The following is a 24,783-nucleotide window of genomic DNA, read 5'->3' as shown; positions in this document are numbered from 1 at the left end:
TAGTCACTGCCTGCCATTCGGAAAAAGGCCCGTTTATTCCTACTCTTTGTTTCCTGTCTGCCAACCAGTTTTCTATCCATCTCAATACACTACCCCCAATCCCATGCGCTTTAATTTTACACGCCAATCTCTTATGTGGGACTTTGTCGAAAGCCTTCTGAAAGTGCAAATAAACCACATCCACTGGCTCCCCCTCATCAACTCTACTAGTTACACCCTCGAAAAATTCCAATACATTTGTCAAGCATGATTTCTTTTTCGTAAATCCATGCTGACTCTGTCCGATTTTGCCACTGTTTTCCAAGTGCTCAGCTATTAAATCTTTTATAATGGACTCTAGAATTTCCCCCACTACCGACATCAGGCTGACTGGTCTATAATTCCCTGTTTTCTCTCTGCCTCCCTTCTTAAATAGTGGGGTTACATTAGCTACCCTCCAATCTGTAGGAACTGTTCCAGAGTCTATAGAATCTCGGAAGATGACCACCAATACATCCACTATTTCTAGGGCCACTTCCTTAAGTACTCTGGGATGTAGATTATCAGGCCCTGGGGATTTATCGGCCTTCAATCCCATCAATTTCCCCAACACCATTTCCCTACTAATACTGATTTCTTTCAGTTCCTCCCTCTCACTAAACCCTGTGTTCCCCAACATTTCTGGTGTGTTATTAGTATCCTCCTTTGTGAAGACAGAACGAAAGTATGTATTTAGTTGGTCAGCCATTTCTTTGTTTCCCATTATAAATTCCCCTGTTCCTGACTGTATGGGACCTACGTTTGTCTTCACCAATCTTTTTCTCTTCACATACCTATAGAAACTTTTACACAGTTTTTATGTTCCTGCAAGCTTACTCTCGTACTCTATTTTCCCTTTCTTAATCAATCCCTTGGTCCTCCTTTGCTGAATTCTAAACTGCTCCCAATCCTCAGGTCTGTTGTTATTTCTGGCCAATTTGTATGCCTCTTCCTTGGACCTAATACTATCCCTAATTTCCTTTGTAAGCCATGGTTTGTCCACCTTTCCTGTTTTACTTTTGCGCCAGACAGGAATAAACAATTGTTGCAGTTCACCCATGTGCTCATTGAATGTTTGCCATTGCCTATCCACCGTCATCCCTTTAAGTAACGTTTCCCAATCCATCATAGCCAACTCGCGCCTCATACCATCGTAGTTTCCTTTATTAAGACTCAGGATCCTAGTCTCGGAATCAACTACGTCACTCTCCACCTTGATGAAGAATTCTATCATATTATGGTCGCTCATCCCCAATGGGCCTCGCACAACTAGATTGCCAATTATTCCTTTCTCATTACACAATACCCAGTCTAGGATGGCCTATACTCTAGTTGGTTCCTCAATGTATTGGTCCAGAAAAACATCCCGTATATACTCCAGGAATTCCTCCTCTACGGTATTGTTACTAATTTGATTTGCCCAATCTATATGCAGATTAAAGTCATCCATAATTACAGATGTTCCTTTATTGCATGCATCTCTAATTTCCCGTTTAATGCCATTCCCAACATCACCACTACAGCTTGGGGTCTATATACAACACCCACTAATGCTTTTTGCCCCTTAGTGTTTCTCAGCTCTACCCATACAGATTCCACATCGTCGGAGCTAATATCTTTCCTCACTATTGCTTTAATTTCCTCTTTAACCAGCAATGCAACTCCACCACCTTTTCCTTTTTGTCTGTCCTTCCTAAATACTGAATACCCCTGGATGCTCAGTTCCCATCCCTGGTCACCCTGCAGCCATGTCTCTGTAATCCCGACTATATCATACCTGTTTCCATCTATTTTCACGGTTAATTCATCCACTTTATTGCGAATGCTCCTCGCGTTAAGGCACAAAGCCTTAAGGTTTGTCTTTTTAACATTACTTGTCCCGTTCCCAATATTTTTCACTGAGGCCCTGTTTGATTCTTGCCCTTGATTTCTCTGCCTATCACTTTTCTTATTCCCCTTTCTGTCTTTTGTTCTTGCCCTTGATTCTCCCTCCTCTGACTCCTTGCATAGGTTCCCATCCCCCTACCATTTTAGTTTAAACCCTCCCCAACCACTCTAGCAAATATCCCCCCTAGGACATCAGTCCCAGTCCTACCCAGGTGTAACCAGTCCAGTTTGTACAGGGTGGACGCTGAGAGATTGCCTCCCCCCCTCCAACCCAGGCTGGGGAGTTTAGAACACGGGGAACAGTCTCAGGATAAGGGGCCGATCATTTAGGGACTGAGATGAGGAGAAATTTCTTCACTCAAAGGGTTGTGAATCTCTGGAATTCTCTACCCCAGAGGGATTGTGGATGCTCCATCGTTGAATACATTTAAGGTTGGGACAGACAGAATTTTTGCTGCTTCAGGGATATGGGGAGTGAGCATGGAAATGGAGTTGAAGCCCAAGATCAGCCATGATCGTGTTGAATGGTGGAGCAGGCTCGATGGGCCGAGTGGTCTCTTCCTGCTCCTGTTTCTTATACTCTTACAGAGTCAGAGAAAATTTATGGCACAGAGGCCACTCGGCCCATCGTCTCTGCCGGCCGAAAAATGAGCCACCTAGCCTCATCTCGCCTTCCAGCGTTTGGCCCGTAGCCCTGCAGGTTACAGCACTTGAGGTGCAAATCCAGACATCTTTTCAATGAGTTGAGGGTTTCTGCCTCTACTACCCTTTCAGGCAGAGTTCCAGACCCTCACAATCGACTGGGTGAAAAAAAATTCCTCATCTCCCCTCTATTCTTACTACCAATCACTTGAAAGTTAAGCCCCCTAGTCACTGACCTCTCTGCTAAAGTAAACAGGCCCTTCCCATCCACTCTGTCCAGGCCCCGGCCTTAATTTTCTACATCTCAATCGAATCTCCCCTCAGCCTCCTCTGTTCAAGGAGAACATCCCCAGCTCATCCAATCTCTCCTCATAACTACAATTTCCCAGTCCTGGCAACATCCTTGTAAATCTCCTCTGTACCCTCTCTAAATGCAATTCCATCCTTTCTGTGATGCGGTGACCAGAACTGCACACGGTCCTCAAGTTGTGGTCTAACTAATGTATTCGAGAGCTCCAGCAGATGCTCCCTCTGTGCCTGCAGCAATAGCTGTTGTGACCTTACGCTGACAATTCAGCAGTCTGCTGGTTAGGCTGTGGCCATTGTTAGGTAGAGTGTGATGGGAAGGCCTTACCCCAAACCTGGATACCTGAGCTCCTCTGCCTTCTGCATGTCTGCAACTGTTTTTAACAGTAACTCTTCTTGATAGGAGGCCAGGCAGATAGGGAAACTTCCTGGCTCATTTCCAAGCTGACTTGGCAGTGATGTGAGTGATAATTACTTAGAGGTGTTTTAGGGCTGAGGAGTACTGTTGTGACAACGTAGAGGGAGCTTTACTCTGTACCTAACCTATACTGTACCTGTCCTGGGAGTGTTTGATGGGGACAGTGTAGAGGGAGCTTTACTCTGTACCTAACCTATGCTGTACCTGTCCTGGGAGTGTTTGATGGGGACGATGTAGAGGGAGCTTTACTCTGTACCTAACCTATGCTGTACCTGTCCTGGGAGTGTTTGATGGGGACAGTGTAGAGGGAACTTTACTCTGTACCTAACCTATGCTGTACCTGCCCTGGGAGTGTTTGATGGGGACAGTGTAGAGGGAGCTTTACTCTGTGCCTAAACTATGCTGTACCTGCCCTGGGAGTGTTTGATGGGGACAGTGTAGAGGGAGCTTTACTCTGTGCCTAACCTATGCTGTACCTGTCCTGGGAGTGTTTGATGGGGACAATGTAGAGGGAGCTTTACTCTGTATCTAACTCCGTGCTGTTCCTGGCCTGGGAGTGTTTGATGGGGACAGTGTAGAGGGAGTTTTACTCTGTATCTAACCCCGTTCTGTACCTGTCCTGGGAGTGTTTGATGGGGACAGTGTAGAGGGAGTTTTACTCTGTATCTAACCCCGTTCTGTACCTGTCCTGGGAGTGTTTGATGGGGACAGTGTAGAGGGAGCTTTACTCTGTGTATAACCCCGTGCTGTAACTTGCTGTAAGTGTCCTGATGCTCACATTTGATGCATATAATCCTACTCTTAAGTGCACAAAAAGTAGTGTATTTGGATTACCATCTCTGGAAGCTCTGGTTAGCAAGAACTGTCTGTGACCTGTTTAGTCAGTCAAGGAGCGATTGGTTCCTATATGGGACAGGTATTATTTCACAGCTAACACGTATTGCTGACATTATTGACATGTGCTGCCATCTTCATAGGATTGGTGGGCGCAACTTGCAAAGTAAATGATTCTAATTTTGTCATGCAAAGGGAATGAAGGGTTCGGGAACCTTGAGTGAGGAGTTTTAAAGGCAACAGAGACTGAAGGCGTTGCTCGCGTTTGTCGAACTCTCGCTTGAACTTAATTAAGTTTCATTAAGAAGATCTGTAGATTGGAAGGAAGTTTAGCGATCCTTTGAGTTCTTTGTACCTCACTGCTGCATCACTCTGTAACTCGTTCACTTTTCACCGGCAAACAGTGTGTCCGAGAACCTTTCCAACTGAGTAATAATAGCTGTGTCGGATCTCACTACGGCAAATAGAAAAATCACATTCAGTCATACCTGGTCTTTGGTGGACTGCTGCCAGAGTCAAATGACCATGAGCCCTGGGGGAGTCTGGTAAAGCCTGACTGCATCACAAATTGCCCCGAGGGAACTGAAGTCGGCCCGGAACGTGCTGCGTTAAATTGCTCGATTCCCCTTTCTCATTGAAGGAGCCTAACCGCCGCTGAGTTGTGTTTATAGAAAAGAAAAGAAACCCCACAAAATACAATAGTGAACATTATCAGCATAATCCTGCACTTCTCCAAGCAGCAGGCCCACACAACTTCCAAAGCTAGGTAGGTGCACCTGATGCCAGCCTTACCAGGCCAAATAGATCTCCAGTTGGCATCCTGTCTTGGAAACCGAAATGTGGTTTCTGCTGTTTGCCAGCCTCCTGGTATCTGACAGACACTGAACCCGACTTCTGCCACCGCTGATCCTCCAACCCACTCAATGGCCCGCTATTGCTGCAATCTCCCACACCCCATTCAAACTCAAACCCCTTCCCATTCACTCCCACTGTACACAATCCCAATGGACCCAAACCCCTTCCCATTCACTCCCACTGTACACAATCCCAATGGACCCAAACCCCTTCTCATTCACTCCCATTGTACACAATCCCAATGGACCCAAACCCCTTCCCATTCACTCCCACTATACACAATCCCAACGGACCCAAACCCCTTCCCATTCACTCCCATTGTACACAATCCCAATGGATCCAAACCCCTTCCCATTCACTCCCACTGTACACAACCCCAATGGACCCAAACCCCTTTCCATTCCCTCCCATTGTACACAATCCCAATGGACCCAAACCCCTTCCCATTCACTCCCATTGTACACAATCCCAATGGACCCAAACCCCTTCCCATTCACTCCCATTGTACACAATCCCAATGGACCCAAACCCCTTCCCATTCACTCCCATTGTACACAATCCCAATGGACCCAAACCTCTTCCCATTCCCTCCCATTGTACACAATCCCAATGGACCCAAATCCCTTCCCATTCACTCCCATTGTACACAATCCCAATCCCAATGGACCCAGACCCCTTCCCATTCACTCCCATTGTACACAATCCCAATCCCAATGGACCCAGACCCCTTCCCATTCACTCCCATTGTACACAATCCCAATCCCAATGGACCCAGACCCCTTCCCATTCACTCCCGTTGTACACAATCCCAATGGACCCAAACCCCTTCCCATTCACTTCCATTGTACACAATCCCAATGGACCCAAACCCCTTCCCATTCACTTCCAATGTACACAATCCCAATGGACCCAAACCCCTTCCCATTCCCTCCCATTGTACACAATCCTAATGGACTCAAACCCCTTCCCATTCACTCCCATTGTACACAATCCCAATGGACTCAAACCCCTTCCCATTCACTCCCATTGTACAAAATCCAACGGACCCAAACCCACTCCCATTTTATAGAATCCTGAAATTACCCAGGATAATTAAAAATAATAGACTTTTGGTTCAGGGTATTAATATACAAAATCCGGATGAAAGCAAAAATCTTTCCTGTTCTTTGATGTTTAACATGAACACTGAATGCATTATTTAACCCACATTGAAGCCTCTCTCTCTCTCTCTCCACACCTCCCCAGGGGACAGCATCACATCTCAGAAGTTTAGCTGTAATTGTGCAAAACCTGGTTTTGCTTTGTTCTCGATTCATTAAATGACAATTCTCTCGGAATGAGCGTGACAGACTGGCTGTTTTCGCTTGTGGAAACATTGACCCATTCTGCCCATTCCATTGACAATGCAGGCTTAACTTACCAGCCTTGCCTATTGTTGGCTCACTGCTATTTTTGTCAGCACCTCACTGTGGCTTAGTTAGTTAAATGTGGAGTGACATTCCTGACTCTGTCACTGCTGCAGCTGAGACTGTCATCTATGCCCTTGTTACCTCCAAATTCGACTTGTTCCAATGCACTCGTGGCTGGTCTCCCCCCCTTCCAGCCTCCGTAAACATCAGCTCATCTAAAACTCTGCTACCCACATACAAATTTGCACCAAGTCCCCTTCACCCGCTGTGCTCAGAAACTTATACTGACGCCTGGCCCAGCGACAACATCAATTTTTAAACTTCTCATCCTTGTTTCCAAATCCCTGCATTGCTTTGCCTCCCTCCCTGCCCATCACTTCCAACCTTTCAGCCCTCCAAAATCTCTCTGCCCCTCTGGTTCCAGCCTCTTGTGCAATCTGGATTTCCATCACTCCGCCAACGGCCGTCTGGGTCCAAAGCTTTGGCATTCCCTCCGGAAAACCCTCTGGCACTCTGCCCTTTAAACACCCGCCTCCGGGAACAGCCTGTCCTGCTCTGTCCTTTGTGTCTCGGTGTCATAAGCTGTTTTCTAACGCCCCTGAGAAGTGCCTTGGCACATCCCGCTATATGGAAGCTGCTGTCTGATTGCATGTAGGTCCCAGGTTTGTGCTGCAGTAGGGCCATTGACTTGTGGCTTTGGAATTACCCTCAGCATAGCGGGCTAGGGTTGGGGGCGGGTGAGCTGGGGAATCGGCCGATCCTGATTCACACTCCGAAAGTCCTGCCGATCGATACTTGGCCCGCGCCAGGCAGGCCTGTGACCTTCTCAAAATGCTGAGTGACATCACGTAAGAGGAATGATCACTTGGGTGACGCATTGTGTGAGGGGAGATGGTGCCAGTGTTACTGCACCCCCAGCACCCGCAAGAGAAAAGGAACAGCGCCTTAACTTTGTTTCCTTCTTCACTGATGTTTCTGAGCAGCAGGCGGTCAGATGTCCAGCTTCAGTTTCACCTCTGCGGCGTCGACTGGACAGCCGACAGTCTCATCGAGCCAATACACAGGAGCTGAGTACAGCAGCGTCTTCAGTATGGGAGTGCCTTCAAATAATGCCAGTGCTGGCACTAGCAGGTATTATGCTGACCACTCTCTCTCTCTCTTTCTCTCCCTGCCTCTCCTATTCCCTTCGACCCTTCCTCTTGTTATTTATTGTGTTTGGAGAGGTGAGCGTTGTCAGTGCAGAGGGATTGAACACCTTGAGCCAGATCTTAGCCATGCACGATTGCACAAAACAGACGAGGACATCCAATTCTACATCCCTCGCCATCACTGTCCATTTCAGCACTGTCGGCAGAGCTAGTGTCTGTTTCACAACATCACATAAAGTCAACAGCTTCCCCATGGAGCTGTCCCCATCAAACACTCCCAGGACAGGTACAGCACGGGATCAGATACAGAGTAAAGCTCCCTCTACACTGTCCCCATCAAACACTCCCAGGACAGGGACAGCATGGGGTCAGATACAGAGTAAAGCTCCCTCTACACTGTCCCCATCAAACACTCCCAGGACAGGTACAGCACGGGATTAGATACAGAGTAAAGCTCCCTCTACACTGTCCCCATCAAACACTCCCAGGACAGGTACAGCACGGGGTTAGATACAGAGTAAATCTCCCTCTACACTGTCCCCATCAAACACTCCCAGGACAGGTACAGCACGGGGTTAGATACAGAGTAAAGCTCCCTCTACACCGTCCCCATCAAACACTCCCAGGACAGGTACAGCACGGGGTTAGATACAGAGTAAAGCTCCCTCTACACCGTCCCCATCAAACACTCCCAGGACAGGTACAGCACGGGATCAGATACAGAGTAAAACTCCCTCTACACTGTCCCCATCAAACACTCCCAGGACAGGGACAGCATGGGGTCAGATACAGAGTAAAGCTCCCTCTACACTGTCCCCATCAAACACTCCCAGGACAGGTACAGCACGGGGTTAGATACAGAGTAAAGCTCCCTCTACACTGTCCCCATCAAACACTCCCAGGACAGGTACAGCACGGGGTTAGATACAGAGTAAAGCTCCCTCTACACCGTTCCCATCAAACACTCCCAGGACAGGTACAGCACGGGGTTAGATACAGAGTAAAGCTCCCTCTACACTGTCCCCATCAAACACTCCCAGGACAGGTACAGCACGGGGTTAGATACAGAGTAAAGCTCCCTCTACACCGTCCCCATCAAACACTCCCAGGACAGGTACAGCACGGGGTTAGATACAGAGTAAAGCTCCCTCTACACCGTCCCCATCAAACACTCCCAGGACAGGTACAGCACGGGGTTAGATACAGAGTAAATCTCCCTCTACACTGTCCCCATCAAACACTCTCAGGACAGGTGCAGCACGGGGTTAGATACAGAGTAAAGCTGCCTTTATATTTTTGGAGGAAGTTACCAACAGCTAAATGTTTCTCCTGTTCTTATTTTGGTTTCAGTATCTCTGGGACGATGAGTGGGAGCCAAGTGCCTGCACAGCAAGCTGGTACCACCAGTGCATCCAGCTTTGGAGGTACCTTGATAAACAATTCACTCTTACAATCTATTCTCTTACCCTGCCTCTGCTGCCCGGTGTATATCGTTCCCCTCACCCTGGCCCACACCCCCTGACAGGGAGCCCATTTCCTTGGCTCACCGAGAGGGTGAGGATGTTAATTTGAGAAGCGACTTTGCCGCCCAGGGATTATGTTTGAAGTCTCTTGGGGTCGTGTCTGTGCTGTCTGCTTGGTTGCTCTCCCTGGTGAAACGAATTGTTCGCTGTGTGTCATTAACCTTCTCTCCCCCTTTTTTTTCCCCCTTCTCTCTCTCTCTCTGCCCTGTGGTTTAGCTTTCAGTAACCCATTCGCTGCCCCTTCTGCTACACCACAAGCTGCTTCTACCAACCCGTTCCAGACCAACGGAATGGCGCCAGGTGAGTCTCTGCCGTCTTTCCCTCTCTCATTGGCGGAAAGCGGTGCTGACCTTTTTGCCTTTACGGCCTCTCCGGCTCTCCTCTGCCTACTGCCCCCCACCCCCTGAGCACACCAGCCATCGGCAGGCTACAGCTCCCTTGGCTGCCTGCCACCCTTTCAGCCCCAACCTCTGCCTTTTCCCCTGCGAGCCCCCTGGAGGTTGGGTGGGCCACACGACCAGCAGCAGCGCAAGCGCGTGCCCCTCCGTGTGCTGGCACCCGGGGGCAGAGGACTGACAATAACCGCAGCTCCCCTCAAACCGCTGCCCTGGCTCAGATCAGCCAGCCCGACACAGATGACAAAAAAGGGAGGGTTTCTCATCAGAACATTTTAAAGTAATCCTGGTCCGCGCCAGGGGATCGTTCAGTGCTGGGGAAGCCATCACCGTAAACCTTCGTGCCAATTGAGCTGCCACGAGTTCCAGGGATATGGTACAAAACAGCTGGCACTACCCAGGGGAGCTGTTTTGTACACACCTCAAGCATGGAGAGAAGCAGACTCTAGAAACTCTTCACTCTGCCCGATACGTTTTTATCTGTCTGAAGAGGTGACCCTCTTCCGGAGTACTGCAGTACGGCCACAACAACAGCGGTGCGTTTATATAGCGCCTTTAATGTAACAAAACATCCCCAGGTGCTTCACAGCAGCTGCTCGGAGACCAAACCTGACCCATATATAACGTGATATTAGGACAGGTGACCAAAAAGACCAAAGTGGTGGGATTTAAAGTGGGAGAGATTTTGGAAGGGGATCCCGGAGTTTAGGGCCAAGGAGGGTGAATGTACGGCCACCAGTGGTAGACGGAAGGAAATCACCTTATTGACCAATGGCTAGTGTTTGTGAATGCTATACCCATGCTGCAGCATATTGTTGATAATAATGATGTACTGTGTTAGTATCATCAGTAATGGTTTCAGGATTCTAGTAAATTTGCTGTATTACCTGCTGCCTGTTAATGGCTGTGCTTTTTCTCCATTCGGGAAGTTGCCTGACAGTGCCACCTCGTGGCCAGAGCTTGTACCTACACCGTCACAGGCAGCTGTTTACATGCAGGAATTTTCTTTGCTGCATGTTTACAGAGGGGACTTGAAGAACAAATACTGTCTTAAAAGGGTGACCAAAAGCTGCTTATTGGGGTTACTGTCTGAGGCTATTGCCCCCCCTCACAGAGTGAGCGCAAGAAACCTTGTCTCAGCTGTTGCCTGCAGGGATGAGGCTTATTGTCCTGGTGCAGGGACTGAGGAAGTCACGGAGTTGAATGCCAACCCAGAGAGGCTGTAAAGGCAGCGAAGCTGAGCCTCCTCGCTCAGGCTAAGGCAGACGCAGGAGGCACAGGGTTCAGCGGGGCTCCTCAGCTGTGTGGGAGTGAGACAGCTTCTTGTGTGTTTGGGACTTGTCACCCCCTCCCAGGGTCAGGGGTCATAGGGGAGCCAGGGTGCTAGGCGCACCGAGCATTGTTTTGTCATTGGGTTTGCAGGGATGTGGCTGGCTATCGGAATACATTACAGCGTTTCCCTCAAATAAGTTACTTTCTTCAAAAATACGGGTAACCTTCCATCCATTGAAAACATTTCCGGAACTTCAGTGCATTACTGAGCGGGTCAGGGGGGCGGGGGGGAACGTGATGTCAAACAGCGACCTTTGCCCTAACGCCCGTTTTCTTTCTGTTCAGCTCTGATGTACGGCGGAGCGCCAGCAGGGTATGGACCTGTCCCGGCCACCTCGGTCCCAGGGGGCTTTGCTGGATTCCCGCAGCACCCCTTTGCGCAGCAGCAGCAACAGCAACAGCAACAGCAGCAGCAGCAGCAACAGCAGCAGCAGCAAGTCTTTGCTCAGCAGCAGGCCTACCCACAGCAGCAAGGCTACAGCCAGCAGCCGTCCTTCCTACAACAACAAGCCTTTGCCCAGCAACACAACGGTAACCTTGGTCATTCTGTAAACCCCCCTTTGGAGTCACTTGCCGTGTTAGGGAAACAACAACATAAAGAATAGAGGCAGGAACAGACCATTCGGCCCCTCCATTCAGTATGATCATGACTCATCTTCTACCTCAACACCACTTTGCCGCCCGCTCCCCATATCCATCGATTCCAAGCCTTGAATGTAGTCAGCAGCTCAGAGAGGATATATTGGTCTCGGGAGGGGGTGCAGGATTGAAAGGGTTAAATTGCCAGGACCACCAACTGTGGAACAAAGGAAATTAGGTAATTAAGGCATAACCTTCCCCTTTTATTGAGGGCCAGACCCAAACTGCATATATATCGTTGTGAGTGATGTTGGTGGAACAGACTGGGCTTGTAATCCCTCGAGTTTAGAAAGATTAAAGGGTGATCTAATCGAGGGGTTTAAGATGATTAAAGGATTCGATAAGGCCGACAGAGAGAGGAACTATTTCCTCTGGTTGTGGTGGGGGTGGGTGGGTCGGGGTGGGTGGGTCGGGCGGGGGGAGGGAAAGTCCGGAACAAAGTGGGTGGTGGAACCTTCAAACTCGAGCCAGGCTGCTCTGGGCAGATGTCAGGAAGCAGTTCACACAAAGGGGAGGGAAACCTGGAACACACTCTCCCCCCCGACCCCCCCAAAAAAAATCTGCCTAGGCTGTAGTCAATTGTAAATTTTGAAACAGAAATTTCTGGATTTTTGTTGGGTAGGAGTGCTAAATATCACAAAACCAAGGTAGTGGAATGGAGTTAAGATATAGGACAGACCTGATACAATTGAATAGCGGAACAGGCTCAAGGGTCTGCTCTTATGTCCATTCTCCTTCCATTTCAGCACCCAGCTGTTTCCCTGTCTACCCTAGCAGGAGGAATTAAGAAAGGCTGAACAGCCTTCCTGAATCTGTAGCTATCCTGGGATAGTAAAAAGGGTGGGGGAGCCTTCCTTTCTCAAGCTCAGGTACTTGAGCACAGACCTTAGCCTTGGTGGCCCCTGTAGCAGCGTCTGAAGTTTGCCATCTTCACTAATTTATCGACGGCTCTCCACCTCCAGCACCACATCGGTTACAACATGGTACCCGCCCATATCCTTCACTCACCTCCTAATCTAATATAGAATGTTGATAACAGTTTCTGCTTCAACCCCCAAACCATGGAGGTAAATTCCACAGCCCCTGAGCTCTCTCTCTGAAAAGAGAGTCTCTCCTGTCCCCTGTTCTAAATCTCTGACATTTAATCTTGTGTTCAAAGCCACTTGCACCTAACTTCTGAACTACTGTGAACAGCCTGCTAATGCCTTGTCCAGGCCCTTTATAATTCTAAGTGGTTCTAAAGTTTTGAGTGCGTTAATAGCTACACTAACAACCAATGTAAGATAACCAGTTGAGCTCATAACGCGGCTCATTTATACTTGCTAGAAGTGACGTGCATTCCTACACAGGGAGCCGTTTTCTGCAAACGAAATAAATATGTTCAAGCCGGGAGCTTGAGGAGCCTATAGTTCCCTGTTGTATTCTCCATGGCAACACCTCGGCCAATCAGAGTCAACTTGCCAGCCAATCACTGCCCTTTTCTCCTGTCATAGAAATTGTTGAGATTGTTTGAAATTTGTCATTCTTGCATTTGTCCTGATGAGTGCAAAGTGGAAAGCTTCGACCACACCTCTCTCTCCTCAGCAGGATTTAACGTGTTGCATCCTTCGAATGAAAGAGGGACTCAGTTTTTTTAAGCCTTTGTGTTTGTATACTTCTTGATTTTCTGTCCCTCTTCGTATGTGTGTTTGTGTATAGGAGCTGGTTTTGGTGCCTTTGGGCAGCCCAAGGCGATGCCGAGACTGATGGGGCCATTGATACAAGGAGGTGGAGCATCCAGCAACCCGTTTATGGTATGTGCCACACTGACTCCTTTCAAAGGGGAAAATGGTGAACTGATCGTCGTTTGGTAGAACCGAACTTGAGTATCGCTGAGAAAAGGGACAAGCTGTCAAAGCTTCTCCTCTTGCACTCATCAGGACAGATTCACAAGATCTCAAAGTGAACAACATCGTTCCCTTTACCATCTGGTGTTCTTGTGATTCTGTCCTGATGAGTGCAAGACGAGACGCTTTGACAGCTTGTCCCTTTTCTCAGCGATACTCAAATGGTAAACTATTCATTTTCAGCAAGCGAGAGAGAGAGAGAGAGCCATGACCAGCAGTGTGCTCAAGCCTGAAGTGTAGTGGCAATGAGACTGGATTAAGTAACTCCGAGCTGGAGAGCTCCCAATTCCACTCCGCAGAGCCGCGAGATCTGATTTATGGGCTGGCATCGGGGCAACAGGCGGGGGGAGAAAAAGTGACCATAAAAACTGTCAGGGTTGCCTGTAAAGCAGGTTCACCAAAGGAACCTGCCACACCCTACTCAGCCTGGCTCATGAGGCACGCTATTCTCGCACTGCACGGTCGACCCCGATGGGAATGCTTGGTTATAACAATTAAGCGAGAAGGTGACCCACCACCTCCTCAGTCCCTAATAGGGACGAGCAATAAATGCAGCCGTGCCCACACTTTGACTGAACTGCATCCAGCTCTGGTCACCACACTTTTGTTGTGAAACTCCTTGAGAGGGTGCGGAGGAGATTTAACCAGAATGGATCCAGGGATGAGGGATTTTAGCTCCAAGGTTAGGGTTGGGGAAGCTGGGGTTGTTCTCCTTGGAGGAAAGGAGGTTGAGGGGAGATTTGATCGAGGTGTACGAGATGATGACAGGGTTGGATAAGGTAGAAAACTGTTCGACAAGCTGATGGTACAAGGACTCAGGGACACAGATTTAAAGTTTTGGGCACTGGGAGGAAGAACGTTTTTACACAGCGATAGGTGATGACCCGGAACTCGCTGCCCACAAGGGTGATGATAGTGGGAGCGATGAAAGATTTCAAAAGGAAATTGGATGGGCAGTTGAGGGAAATAAACTTGCCAGGCTACGGGGATGAAGCGGGGAATGGGACTGACTGGATTGCTGTACCAAGAGCTGGCACAGACCTGATGGGCTGAATGGCCTCCTGTGTTGTAATGACCCTGAAGTTCAGGCCTGTGACTCCCCTTAGGGGTTTGATCACAGCTTCCCCGCTGTGTTTCTATAGGGAGTGTGGAGAAAATGGAAGGTGGGGGATGCAGGGGGGTGGTGGTGCTGGTCAGACCACAACAGTGGGCCACAGACAAGGGTTAGAACATAGCCATCCAGAGCAGGCGGAGGCCATTCGGCCCCTTGAGCCTGCTGCACAATTCAGTAAGATCATGGCGGGTCTCCTGCCTCCCAATCCACTTTCCTGCCCGAAAATCCTATCAGCCTCTGACTTGAACGGCTGAGCATCCACAATCTCTACCTCGGGGGGAGAGAATTCCAAAGATTCACAACCCTCTGAGTGAAGATATTTTTCCTCATCTCAGCCCAAAATGGCCGACCTCTTATCCTGTCCCCAGCCTGAGGGGGAAACAGCTTCTCGGCATCGACCCCGTCAAACCCTCTCAGAGTCTTATATGTTAGGGGACAATGAGATGAGCTAATAATGAGATTTCTTCTCTAAAAATTGAATTTAACAGCACAGAAACAGGCCATTCGGCCCTTCTGCTCCGTGCTGGTGTTTCTGCTCCACACGAGCTTCCTCCCACCCCCCTCTTCATCTCCCCCTATCAGCCTATCCTTCTATTCCTTTCTCCCTCCTGTGTTTATCCAGCTTCCCCCTTAAGCGGTGAGAATATCAGAATTTGGAGGGTTGGTCAGGAGAGGGTGATGCTGTAAAAGTCAGAAATACAGCCAGAGGTGCAAAAAAAGTCTTTGTCTTTAAAAGAGAAACCTGCCAAGGAAGTCAGGAATAGAATCCTTACCCAACTAGAGCCAGCCTAACAGGAGGATGGTGTCCCTGGTCACAGAGCCAGGTGGGCTAAATTTGGCCTCAGGATCCCCAGGCTGGGGATCAGCGGTGTAAAACAAGCAGTACCGCACCCCCGCCCCCTTCTTGGTCACTGACCCCTGTTGGCCGATGCGTGAGCAGAACAGGGTTCACCGGCGATGCCTTCCATGGTCAAATAGGCAGTAGTGAAGGCAGGCCATTTGGGCGAGGTGCTGGTTGGAACCTTGGCCTCCCACCGCCACCCGCCCACCATCCCAGCAAGAGCCGGGAGAGAAAAGGGGTTGGAGTGGCGGCTGGACATAAAAAATTCAGAGCAGGAGTAGGCCATTCGGCCCCTCGAGCCTGCTCTGCCACTCAAATAAGACCACGGCTGATCTGACTGTGACCCCCCCCCACTCCACATTCCCGCCTATCCCGGATAGACTTTGTTAGTGGGGTTAGAAATGTCACTGATAATCCACTGGTTAACAGCTAACGTATTTTTTTCCTTCCCCCCCCATCTCTCTCTCTCTCTCTCTCTCTGAAGACTGGTGCCCCACCTGGACAGTTTGCAGCAGGAAGCACATCCACCAACCCCTTCTTATAGTGACCTGCAATACTTCCAGCATGTGACTCTTCCAAAAAAACCGCCTTAAACCACAAGAGTCGACCAACAGCTGTAACATACTTAATGCCAGTACACACATTTCTATACTTTGAGGGAGGGAGGGGGTGGGGGTGGGGAGCAGAAGCATTGAAGTATTTCAATATTGTAATTGTTGTGCGTATTAGCAACCAAATACCAATGCAGGCTATATCAAGGGGGTGGGGGTCTCGGGGTGGGGGGTGGGGTGGGGGTGGGGGGGCGGTGGTCTCTTCACACAGCCTGGAGAAGGGAGGGGGGGAATTAGACACTTGGATGCAAGCGATGCCTCTGTCAGACAGCGTCGGCCTCTGCAGGGCCAGTGGACTGTTGTTCCTTTGCAGGGGGAGAGAAAGAGGGAGGGTAAAGGGTTATAAATGTGAGTTTCTGGGATGAGGGAGTCCCTTTGGACTCAACCCGGAGCTAGGTTGTTTAACAAACTGATTGACTACAGTTGGGGCAGGTTGTAGGGGATGGGGGTGGGGGTCCAAAAGCTTTGTCCCGATGGGGTTGGCACTGTGGGTTGGGGTAGGGCAGAGGGAGAGTAGGTGAGGGATGTTATAATCCCGTTCAATTGCGTCTATCTCACCGTTGCCAGTGGTTCGGGGTATCCTGCAGGAGGTCAGCACCTTCGCACAGTATATAAGGGGCACAGGCCAGCTACTGAGAAATTCATCGGTGCAGCCAGGACAAGGGGGTTGGCAGGAGGGGTGGGTCGTACGGGCACTGCAGTAGCGGGTGCCAGGTTGCTGAGGCTTGAAGACTCCCTCCCTCTCCTGTCAGAAGCTGTTAACTATCCAATGCCTAGACGGATTTCAGGTGAACCTTGACACTGGGGCTGGGATGTGCCCCTTGGGTGGGGTGGGGTCAAATAATCTCTTAGTGCGGGGGTGGTTTTGAACGTTTGGAGGCAGATCTTCAGAGCGAGGATGTTTTTTTTACATGTTTTGCTGCTGTTTGAAACCCCCCCCTTCACCAAAACCCAACACGAGAGAGCGAAAGAGGGCGGGGGGGACTGCTGACTTCTGCGGGGAGAATCGGCGCTGTTGTTCGTCGTTGGCCAAGGCCAGAGGAGAGAGCAGCGGGGTTTCGAGACTGGCGGGCACACCTTAACGCAGAGAACACACTCCGCTGTCTGCAGGGGGTCCCACGGCCTTGCTGTTTGCGATGGAAACTCGATGCCGGACTCTCACTTTATTCGCAGCATCTCCCATTTCAGTTCTCAGCCGGAATAGCAAAACAAACCCTTCCCCCAGTTTGTCCTCCCCCCACCCCCCGCCTCCCCCCCTAGTCCGGTGCTTGATGCCCACTTTGCATTTCCCCCTCCCACCTTCTCGCGACAGCCCCCCCTCTCTCCTCTCCACCTCAGCAATTTTTCCGTCTCAACAAGACACCTTTCCATTCCAAAGACTGCTGTAGAATAAAATGAAACCTGGCGGGGATTGGACTTGGGGAGTCAGTCCATCCTCTTGTTAACTGTTTGACGAGCTGCTCTGTTGGTATCTCGGGCTTGTTTCTGTGTCTTTTTATTTTTTAAAACTGTTACACCAATTCCGCTGTGTTCTACCGTTCATTCAAAATATATATTTTGTTCATCTACCGTTTGCATGATGCACCAATCCTCTTGATTTGGGTTCAATACTCCACACACACACCCGCCTACACCATTAAGAGTTATAGTACGCAGAAATCACAGCCCGTTCAGATACACTCGGGAAAGGCACCCTCCCCTCCCGCGTCCGATAGACGGGAAAGATCCCGGGTTTAAAAGGGAGGAAGGCTCCTCGCCACAACCGGTCATCTCCCGGCTGGTGCCCCGAAAACCACCTTGTCCTGGGCTACGCGATGAGTCACTTCCCTTCAGTGCGATTCACTGGTGTGAGGAGCACTTCGGATGGGGGGGCGTGGACCGAGGCAGCTTCAATTGTGGCTTTCACACGGACAATATGTGCAGGGCAACGCGGGAAGGGGGGGCGGACTGGGTGGGACTTGCAGAGAGCCAGCACGGGCTTGATGGGCCGAATGGCCTCCTTTTGTGCTGTGACCCGTTCTGCCATGTCCTGGAAACCGTGCCCTCCGTCCGCTGGTGGGAATGGCACCGGGTGGCATCAGCTGAGGGTAGCAAAGGGGTTACATGTGAAGCCCCTCCTGCCCTCTTCCCCCCCCTCAAGGGTTGGATAGCCTGTTGGTAGAACAGGGAAAGCGAGGAGCAGGAGTAAGCCCCTCGAGCCTATCATGGCTGACCTGATTGTGGCTTCCCCTCCCCCGGTAACCTTTGGCTCCCTTGTTAGTCAAGAATTGATCTACCCCTGTGTTAACAATATTCAGTGACCCTCTCCCTTCATCGTCCCCCTGGGGCACAAGAGGCCTTCGGCAGCCCTGACCTGTGAGAAAGGAGTTGGTGCCAGCCTAAAACCTGATTAATTCCTCGCCTCATAGCGAGTGTCTCCAAGCCTGTGATTGGAACTGGGGTGTGTCGCTTGATGCAATGGTAAAACTCCCTCAGCCTTATAGCTGCTGCCCAAGGCACCCTTCCTTCGGTGTGCCTCTGGACCAAAGTCATGTGATTGGGGGGGGAGGGATGGCTGGACTCCTGCAGACTTCAGTCGCTGGACATTGAGAAACTGGGCAATGGCTCTTCCCCGCCCCCATCACCACAACACCGTGCCCACCCTCCCCCTGTCACTTGAAGAAGACAAGTTAGAATGAATATTGATGATCAGTTGGAAGGGTGGCTGAGGTGGGGGGGGGAAATAGCTGTTTCTTCTGAGATTGCACCTCCTTCCTGTGTGTACCTGAGGAGCTAACCAGAGAAGTGCCTGCACTACCCACGCCACGGTACAGCCCTCGTGTCACAGAAGAAACCTGGTCAACCTGGGCCTTGCGACACAGGAGAAACCTGCACTGTACTCGCTGTGTGTACAGCCTGAGCCTAGTGTCACAGCAGGAGAATGCTTTATTATTGAAATTTGCAACATCTAGCAGCTAAATCTCCATTTAATGCAACCCTTGGTATCAGTTTTTAAAACATACTTTTCTCTCCCAGGTTTAGTGACGATGTACAATGGAATCCTCTCCTGTGTAAGTTTAAATTAAATTCTTCCCACAGCACATCAAGTGGAAGGCCTCGTGTCATCCCATTAAATGTTGCACATTGAGATATTCAAACCCTTTAAAACCAGGCTGTTAATTCACATGTAAATCTCCCTCTCGCAGTTGAACATGGTTTTATTTAACCTGTCAAGATGTTGACAGTCAAAGCCCCTACTCTGGAAATGTGTTAAAGCGAGGTGCAGGGAAAGGGTTATTCATCCTTGGGGTGTGGATGTTACCTGTCATTGGGGGCCTTGAGAAATTGGTGGTGATGGGTGACCTCCCCTGAACAGTAACAGCCCCTGTTGTGAGGGTGGTCTCAGAATAATGACCCAGTAACGGTGCTGGTACAGGTTACACAGCCAAGGCCGAACAGCCTTGGGCGATGATGCTGTTTGTATGTTGTGTACTAGTTTTGTTGAGCCAGAAGGGCAGGGTCAGGTACCAAGCCAGTGTCACCCTGAGCCAAGGTTACTGAACACACTGACCTTTATCTACCCAAACGGGTTAGTAACCTGGAAATAAGAGGGGAACAATGACTGTTTTAAAAAAAACATGCAAGATTGACAGGGTGGGAAAGGTCAGCAGGTTTGTCAAGCCTGATGGCTGCAGTGTCACAACCTCCCTCGAAAATAATCCCGAGGTGAAAAGACAAGATAAGCTCAGGACCAAAAAAATCACTCTGGAAAATTCCTCTCTGACCCTACCTCAGGCGATTGCGATCGGTCTCAGGAGGAGACCTCACAGACAGAGTGTTGTTGATAAGGACACAGTCTCTCTGACCCAGGCAGTAAGCTGGCCAGCTCCCTCTCTCGAAGATGTACAGAGAGCCCGGACCCACCGCACCAGCCAGAAACACCTTCTAAAGTTGGGGAAGATGCTGCTTTGGTTCTCTCTAACGTAGGAACCGTTCCCTTAGGTTGGAATATTGTGCACGTCACTCGTAACTTCAGACTTCACTTATAACTTTAAAATTCTTTCGAGTTATCAACAGTCACAGATTGCAACTCTTTCGAGTACAATCACAGTTCTTGGTTTCCAGGAGTGGGACATGAACCCACAACCCTCTGATTCAAAGGCGAGGGTGCTAACTTTAACAATCAAGCAAAATCAACAGAAATTAAACATGAATTAATGGGCAGATTGTATTCAATGGAGACTATCAATTACACTTTAAAAAAACTGATGATGCAACAGGGAATTCACTTCTGACACAGTTTTACTCAGTTCCACAGATAACAGGAATCATCAAAACAGGCACACTTCCACAGAACTTCCTTAGCTCACTTCGCAACAGTCCTGATGATGTAGGTTCGCCAGAGTCACCTTCAATAACACCCTGGTACTCGGTATGTCTGGCTCTGGCAAAAACTGAAATAGCGGCAGTAACTGCATTTTACTATCCCTGCAGCTAAACCCAGCTCACTTCTTTCTTAGCTGCCCCTCTCACACAGTTCTCCACAGCCACCACTGTTCTGACCATCTGACCTCTTAGCTTTGTTTTCTTGTCCCCCCCCCCAACGGACTTCCGTCTCCCTAGCAACTGAAGACCACAGCTTGATTCCTCAGAGGTCTGATGTCACAGCCAGGAATTCCAATTCACAGCCTCATGCCAAATTCCCAGAAACCCTGAAGCTTTGGCTTCTCTTTCAGTTAGGCACTTTCTCAAACTATACAGGTTTTAAAACCATCCCGCCACACAAATGGATTTCAGTTTCAGTATAGGCAAACATAAGGTCATGCCTTTTGGACCTAAAAAGGATAAAACAGGGTACTTTGTAAATGCTGAAAAACAGTGGAGGTACAAAGCGATGCCACCTTTGTATGCAGATCATTAAATGCCATGAACAGTTATTGAAAATAATCACAAAGGCTATAAGCATGCTGGAATCTGGAGGACTAGCACAAGGGGGTAGAAGTGAACCTATAACAGCTATAAGAAGCCCTGGTCTGGAGTACTGCATTCAGCTCTGGCACTGAATCTTTGGAAAGATATATTGGCCTTGGAGAGAGAGCAGTGTGGGTTTACCAGCATGATACAGGGACTCCCAAGAGTTAAATTTCAAGTAGAAATTATGCAAACCCAGGGTTGTATTCCCTAAACTTTAGAATGTTAAGGGGCGATTTGATTGAATTTTTCAAGATATTTAGGGAAACTGATGAGGTAGGCAGAAACTATTTCTGCTGGTTGGGGAGTCTAGGGCTAGGGGGCATAGTGTAAAAATCAGAGCCAGGAGTGAAGTTAGGAAACGCCTCTGCACACAAAGGGTGATGGAAGCCTGGAACCTGTCTGCAAATAGCAATTGATGGTAGATGGTCGTTAATTTTAAGTCTGAGATTGATGGGTTTTTGTTATCCAAAGGTATTAAGGGTAAATGGGGTTAAGTCACAGATCAGTCATGATCTCACTGATTGGCAGAGCAGGGCTGAATGGCCTTCTCCTCCTGTTCCTATGTTCCACTCTACAGCATGAAATCCCACTTCTGAAGTGCCTTGGAATGCAGTTCCTGTATTCCAGTTACAAACCTGTGTAAACTCTGCATGAGCTGTTTTAGCATCGTGCCTGTGGTAGGATAATATCCAGCATCGGCTCTTCACTTGGCCGTTTTCATCCTGAAAGTAAACTCCCCAGCAGCACTCATTGCTCCTTGCCAGCTGTATGAGACCTGCATGTGGAGTTAGCCTACCGTGGGCCCAGTGCAATCTATAAAGAGCTTGGCTAGTCTTGATAAGGGCTACAAAGGTCAGGAGAACAGTTATACAGGAACAGTCCACTGGTGACTGATGACATAGTTTCTCCTTTTCTTCCTCTCACCATGTTCTCATTTCCCATTGTCACACCAGTGTTTTCCAATATAAATTGCCATGTTGAGATTTCCCATTGAATTTTGCCTGTCAGCTTCTGTCCTGTAATTGTGCGCTCCAGCCGCTAGGTGGCTGCCTGTAGCTGGTCTCATTTCATTGGCACAATGTTTTGTCCCTATGGCCAGTGAACATGCAATTGGGTGTGTGACCGGGGGGGCAGGAGTTTTTAACTTGGCGTACGGGCATGTGCCCGACCTGCTCGAGTGTGAAATAGCGCGTGATGACTTGACTGGTCAGGGGATCAAAGGTTACGGGGAGAAGGCGGGAGAATGGGGTTGAGAAACTTATCAGCCAGGATTGAATGGCGGAGCAGACTCGATGGGCTGAATGGCCTAATTCCCGCTCCTATGTCTTATGAGGCTGGGCGAGCATCCCGATGCCATTCTGCGCTCGCGTGATATTTCAATTCACGGACGCGTGCAAAAGTCAGAAGTGCGCCCGCCGACCATTAAGAGGGCGACTAAACCCATTAACGTTCCAATTCACTCCGATTTTTCCTGGTCCTTACGGTGGGCGGACGGGTGAACCCGCCAGGCGGACTTTGCATTTTTGATGAAAACTCATCCAAGGGCGGGGTGAGGTTTCCGTTATTACATTTTTAAAAAGAAGGTAAGGGCAGAATTTCCATCGTGTATATGTTCAGGTGGCTGATTCTGATGTGTGGACGTTTTCTTTTTCTCTGGACTTTAAAATCTTTATTTATTGCTTTTTAATTCTTGAGCTCCCTGAGGCAGCTCTCTGCCTTCAGGGAGTTTTCATTCCACGCTCCTCCTCCCCATGCCCCGTGCTTACATCAGCGCCCACCCTCCTCCCGCCCTACCACCCTGGCAGCACCGAGCTTTTCAGCACATGTTTCACACTGGCTGGCCAGCGTAATTGGCCTGCCAGTGTGAAATCGCGGTCAGGGGGCCAATCGCGGGCATCGGTCCGTCCCCTGGCTGCTCCCGGGCCCACCCGATTGCGCCCAAACACCGACCTAAAAATTCTGCCCCTGGTTTCCGATGCTCCAAGAAAGGGATGGTAAACTAGATTATAGAAAACAAGAGCACGAATAGGCCATTCGGCCCTTCGAGCCTGCTCCGACATGGCTGATCATCTATCTCAATGTCAAACTCCTGCTCTCTCCCCATACCTTTTAGAATACAGAAATCTATTTCTTTCTTAAGTATATTCAGTGACTTGGCCTCCACATCCCCCTCTGTGGCAGAGAATTCCACAGGTTCACCACCCTCTGAGTAATAAAGTTTCTCCTCATCTCAGCCCTAAATGACCTACCCCGTGTCCTGAAGCTGTGACCCCTTGTTCTAGACCCTCCCCCAGCCAGAGGAAACATCACAGACAGAGTCACTGAATGTGACACTGAGGGTGCCTGACCTGTCACACTGAAGCAATATTGCAGGAACCTCTTCTGAAACAAACAGATTTCTACTGACAACTGCACATGCCGAAATATTTTAACTGAGCATTTTAAAACAAAAAATAAAATCACATTAAATTTTGCCAAGAGAAACAATACATTTGACCCGGCCTATGTCAGTGTTTCTGCTCCACACAAGCCCCTTCCTACCTGTTTCATCTCACCCTATCAATAGCTTTTGTTATATTAATTTCTCCCTCGTGTTTATCCAGCTCCCCCAACCATATAAGCTCCAGAGCCACTCACCCAATATCTACTACGGGCAGACCTCAGAAACCAGCCCTTTGAATAAAAAGAAAACTGCTAACAATTTCATAGAGTTGTCATTCAAACACGTTTTTGGAAAAACTCATTCCAAAAAACTGAAAAAAAAATTTAAATCCCTGTAAATGGTCAATCTGTTGTAAGAAAGCAAACATCTATTTCACAAACCAAATCAAAGGCAGGTAATCCTTTAATAAACTCTTAAAACTGAACCAAAATGTAATCACCCCACAACCCTGCTGAGAAAAGTGGTTCTGGTGCTTTTGAAACTCAGCCAAGCGTTCATAATGAGCTCCACTGTAATTACAAACCGGTGCGGTGCACACAAACCATTGCGGCTCGCAGACAATGCAGCTTATTGAAATTGCAAGCACGGACGGCTATTATTGTGTTCTAAGCTACACCATGTGGCCTGTCAATTAATGCACTCTAGCAGCAGGTGTCTTTTTATTTCACTCTAAGTGAAAGCTGCAGACATGTTATCAATTTTAAAGGGATATCTAACTTACAATACAGCATCTAACTATTGAAACGGAAAGAAGCTTTTTCTTTCGGCCTGTCAATGAAACGACCCCAGGAGTAGGCGACTGCTTTTTTCTGGTTCCCCACCTGGGACTGGGGATCTCCCCCATGGCTCACAACTGCCCCGAGAGGCCGTGAACCACGTATCCTTATGGAAGGGGCCCGACTCCACTAGAATTGCGGGGAGGGTTTAAACCACCCACTGCCGTAATTGAGTCGGCAAGGGTGCTACCCGCACCCTTATCCTGTGCCAGTGAAAATGGCAAGAAATGGGAATGAGGGTGGGCACCATGGATTCAGGTCCCATCCAGAATTTTAAAGTGTTCCTGAGTCACCCTGACTCGGAGATGATCCAGGCCTCAGGTTACATTTATGTGGAGAGATTACACAAACGAGTTTGTATTCCCTGGAATGTAGATGGTTAAGGGGTGATTTGATAGAAGTTGTCAAGATATAAAGGGGAACTGATAGTCTAGACAGAGAGAAACTATCTCCGCTAGCTGGAGAGCCTAGGGCTAGAGGGCAGAATCTATAAATTAGAGTCAGATCTATCAGGAGTGAAATTTGGGAACATTTCTACACACAAAGGGAGATAGAAGTTGGAACCTTCATCCAGAATAAACAACTGTTGCTGAATCAATTATTAATTTTAAATCTGAGATTGATTGGTTCTCGTTATCCGGAGATATTAAGGAATATGGGGCAAACATAGGTGAATGAAGTAAAGTCACAAATCAGCCACAATCTCATTGAACAGTGAAACCAGCCGAATGGCATCCCCCTGTCCTGCTGTCC

At 48.9% G+C, this 24,783-nt stretch overlaps 1 protein-coding gene across 4 annotated transcripts in view; it reads left to right on the top strand.

Moving 5' to 3' along the window:
* LOC144671768 (arf-GAP domain and FG repeat-containing protein 1-like) overlaps positions 1-17,431 on the top strand; it is a 99,804-nt gene extending 82,373 nt beyond the window's left edge. For 2 of the 4 annotated variants that reach the window (XM_078533795.1, XM_078533792.1), the window contains 6 exons: positions 7,353-7,500; positions 8,868-8,941; positions 9,257-9,340; positions 11,053-11,298; positions 13,105-13,199; positions 15,732-17,431. In XM_078533795.1, the coding sequence (XP_078389921.1) occupies positions 7,353-7,500; positions 8,868-8,941; positions 9,257-9,340; positions 11,053-11,298; positions 13,105-13,199; positions 15,732-15,791 (707 nt within the window). In that variant the 3' untranslated portion in view covers positions 15,792-17,431. The remainder of the gene's footprint in view (positions 1-7,352; positions 7,501-8,867; positions 8,942-9,256; positions 9,341-11,052; positions 11,299-13,104; positions 13,200-15,731) is intronic. The other 2 variants (XM_078533796.1, XM_078533793.1) reach the window with 2 other exon arrangements.
* Positions 17,432-24,783: the final 7,352 nt, after the last annotated feature.

Source organism: Cetorhinus maximus, chromosome 34 (assembly GCF_964194155.1).
Source record: "Cetorhinus maximus chromosome 34, sCetMax3.hap1.1, whole genome shotgun sequence".
NCBI classification, from domain to species: Eukaryota; Metazoa; Chordata; class Chondrichthyes; order Lamniformes; family Cetorhinidae; genus Cetorhinus; species Cetorhinus maximus.
This window is presented reverse-complemented; position numbering and strand designations above follow the sequence as displayed.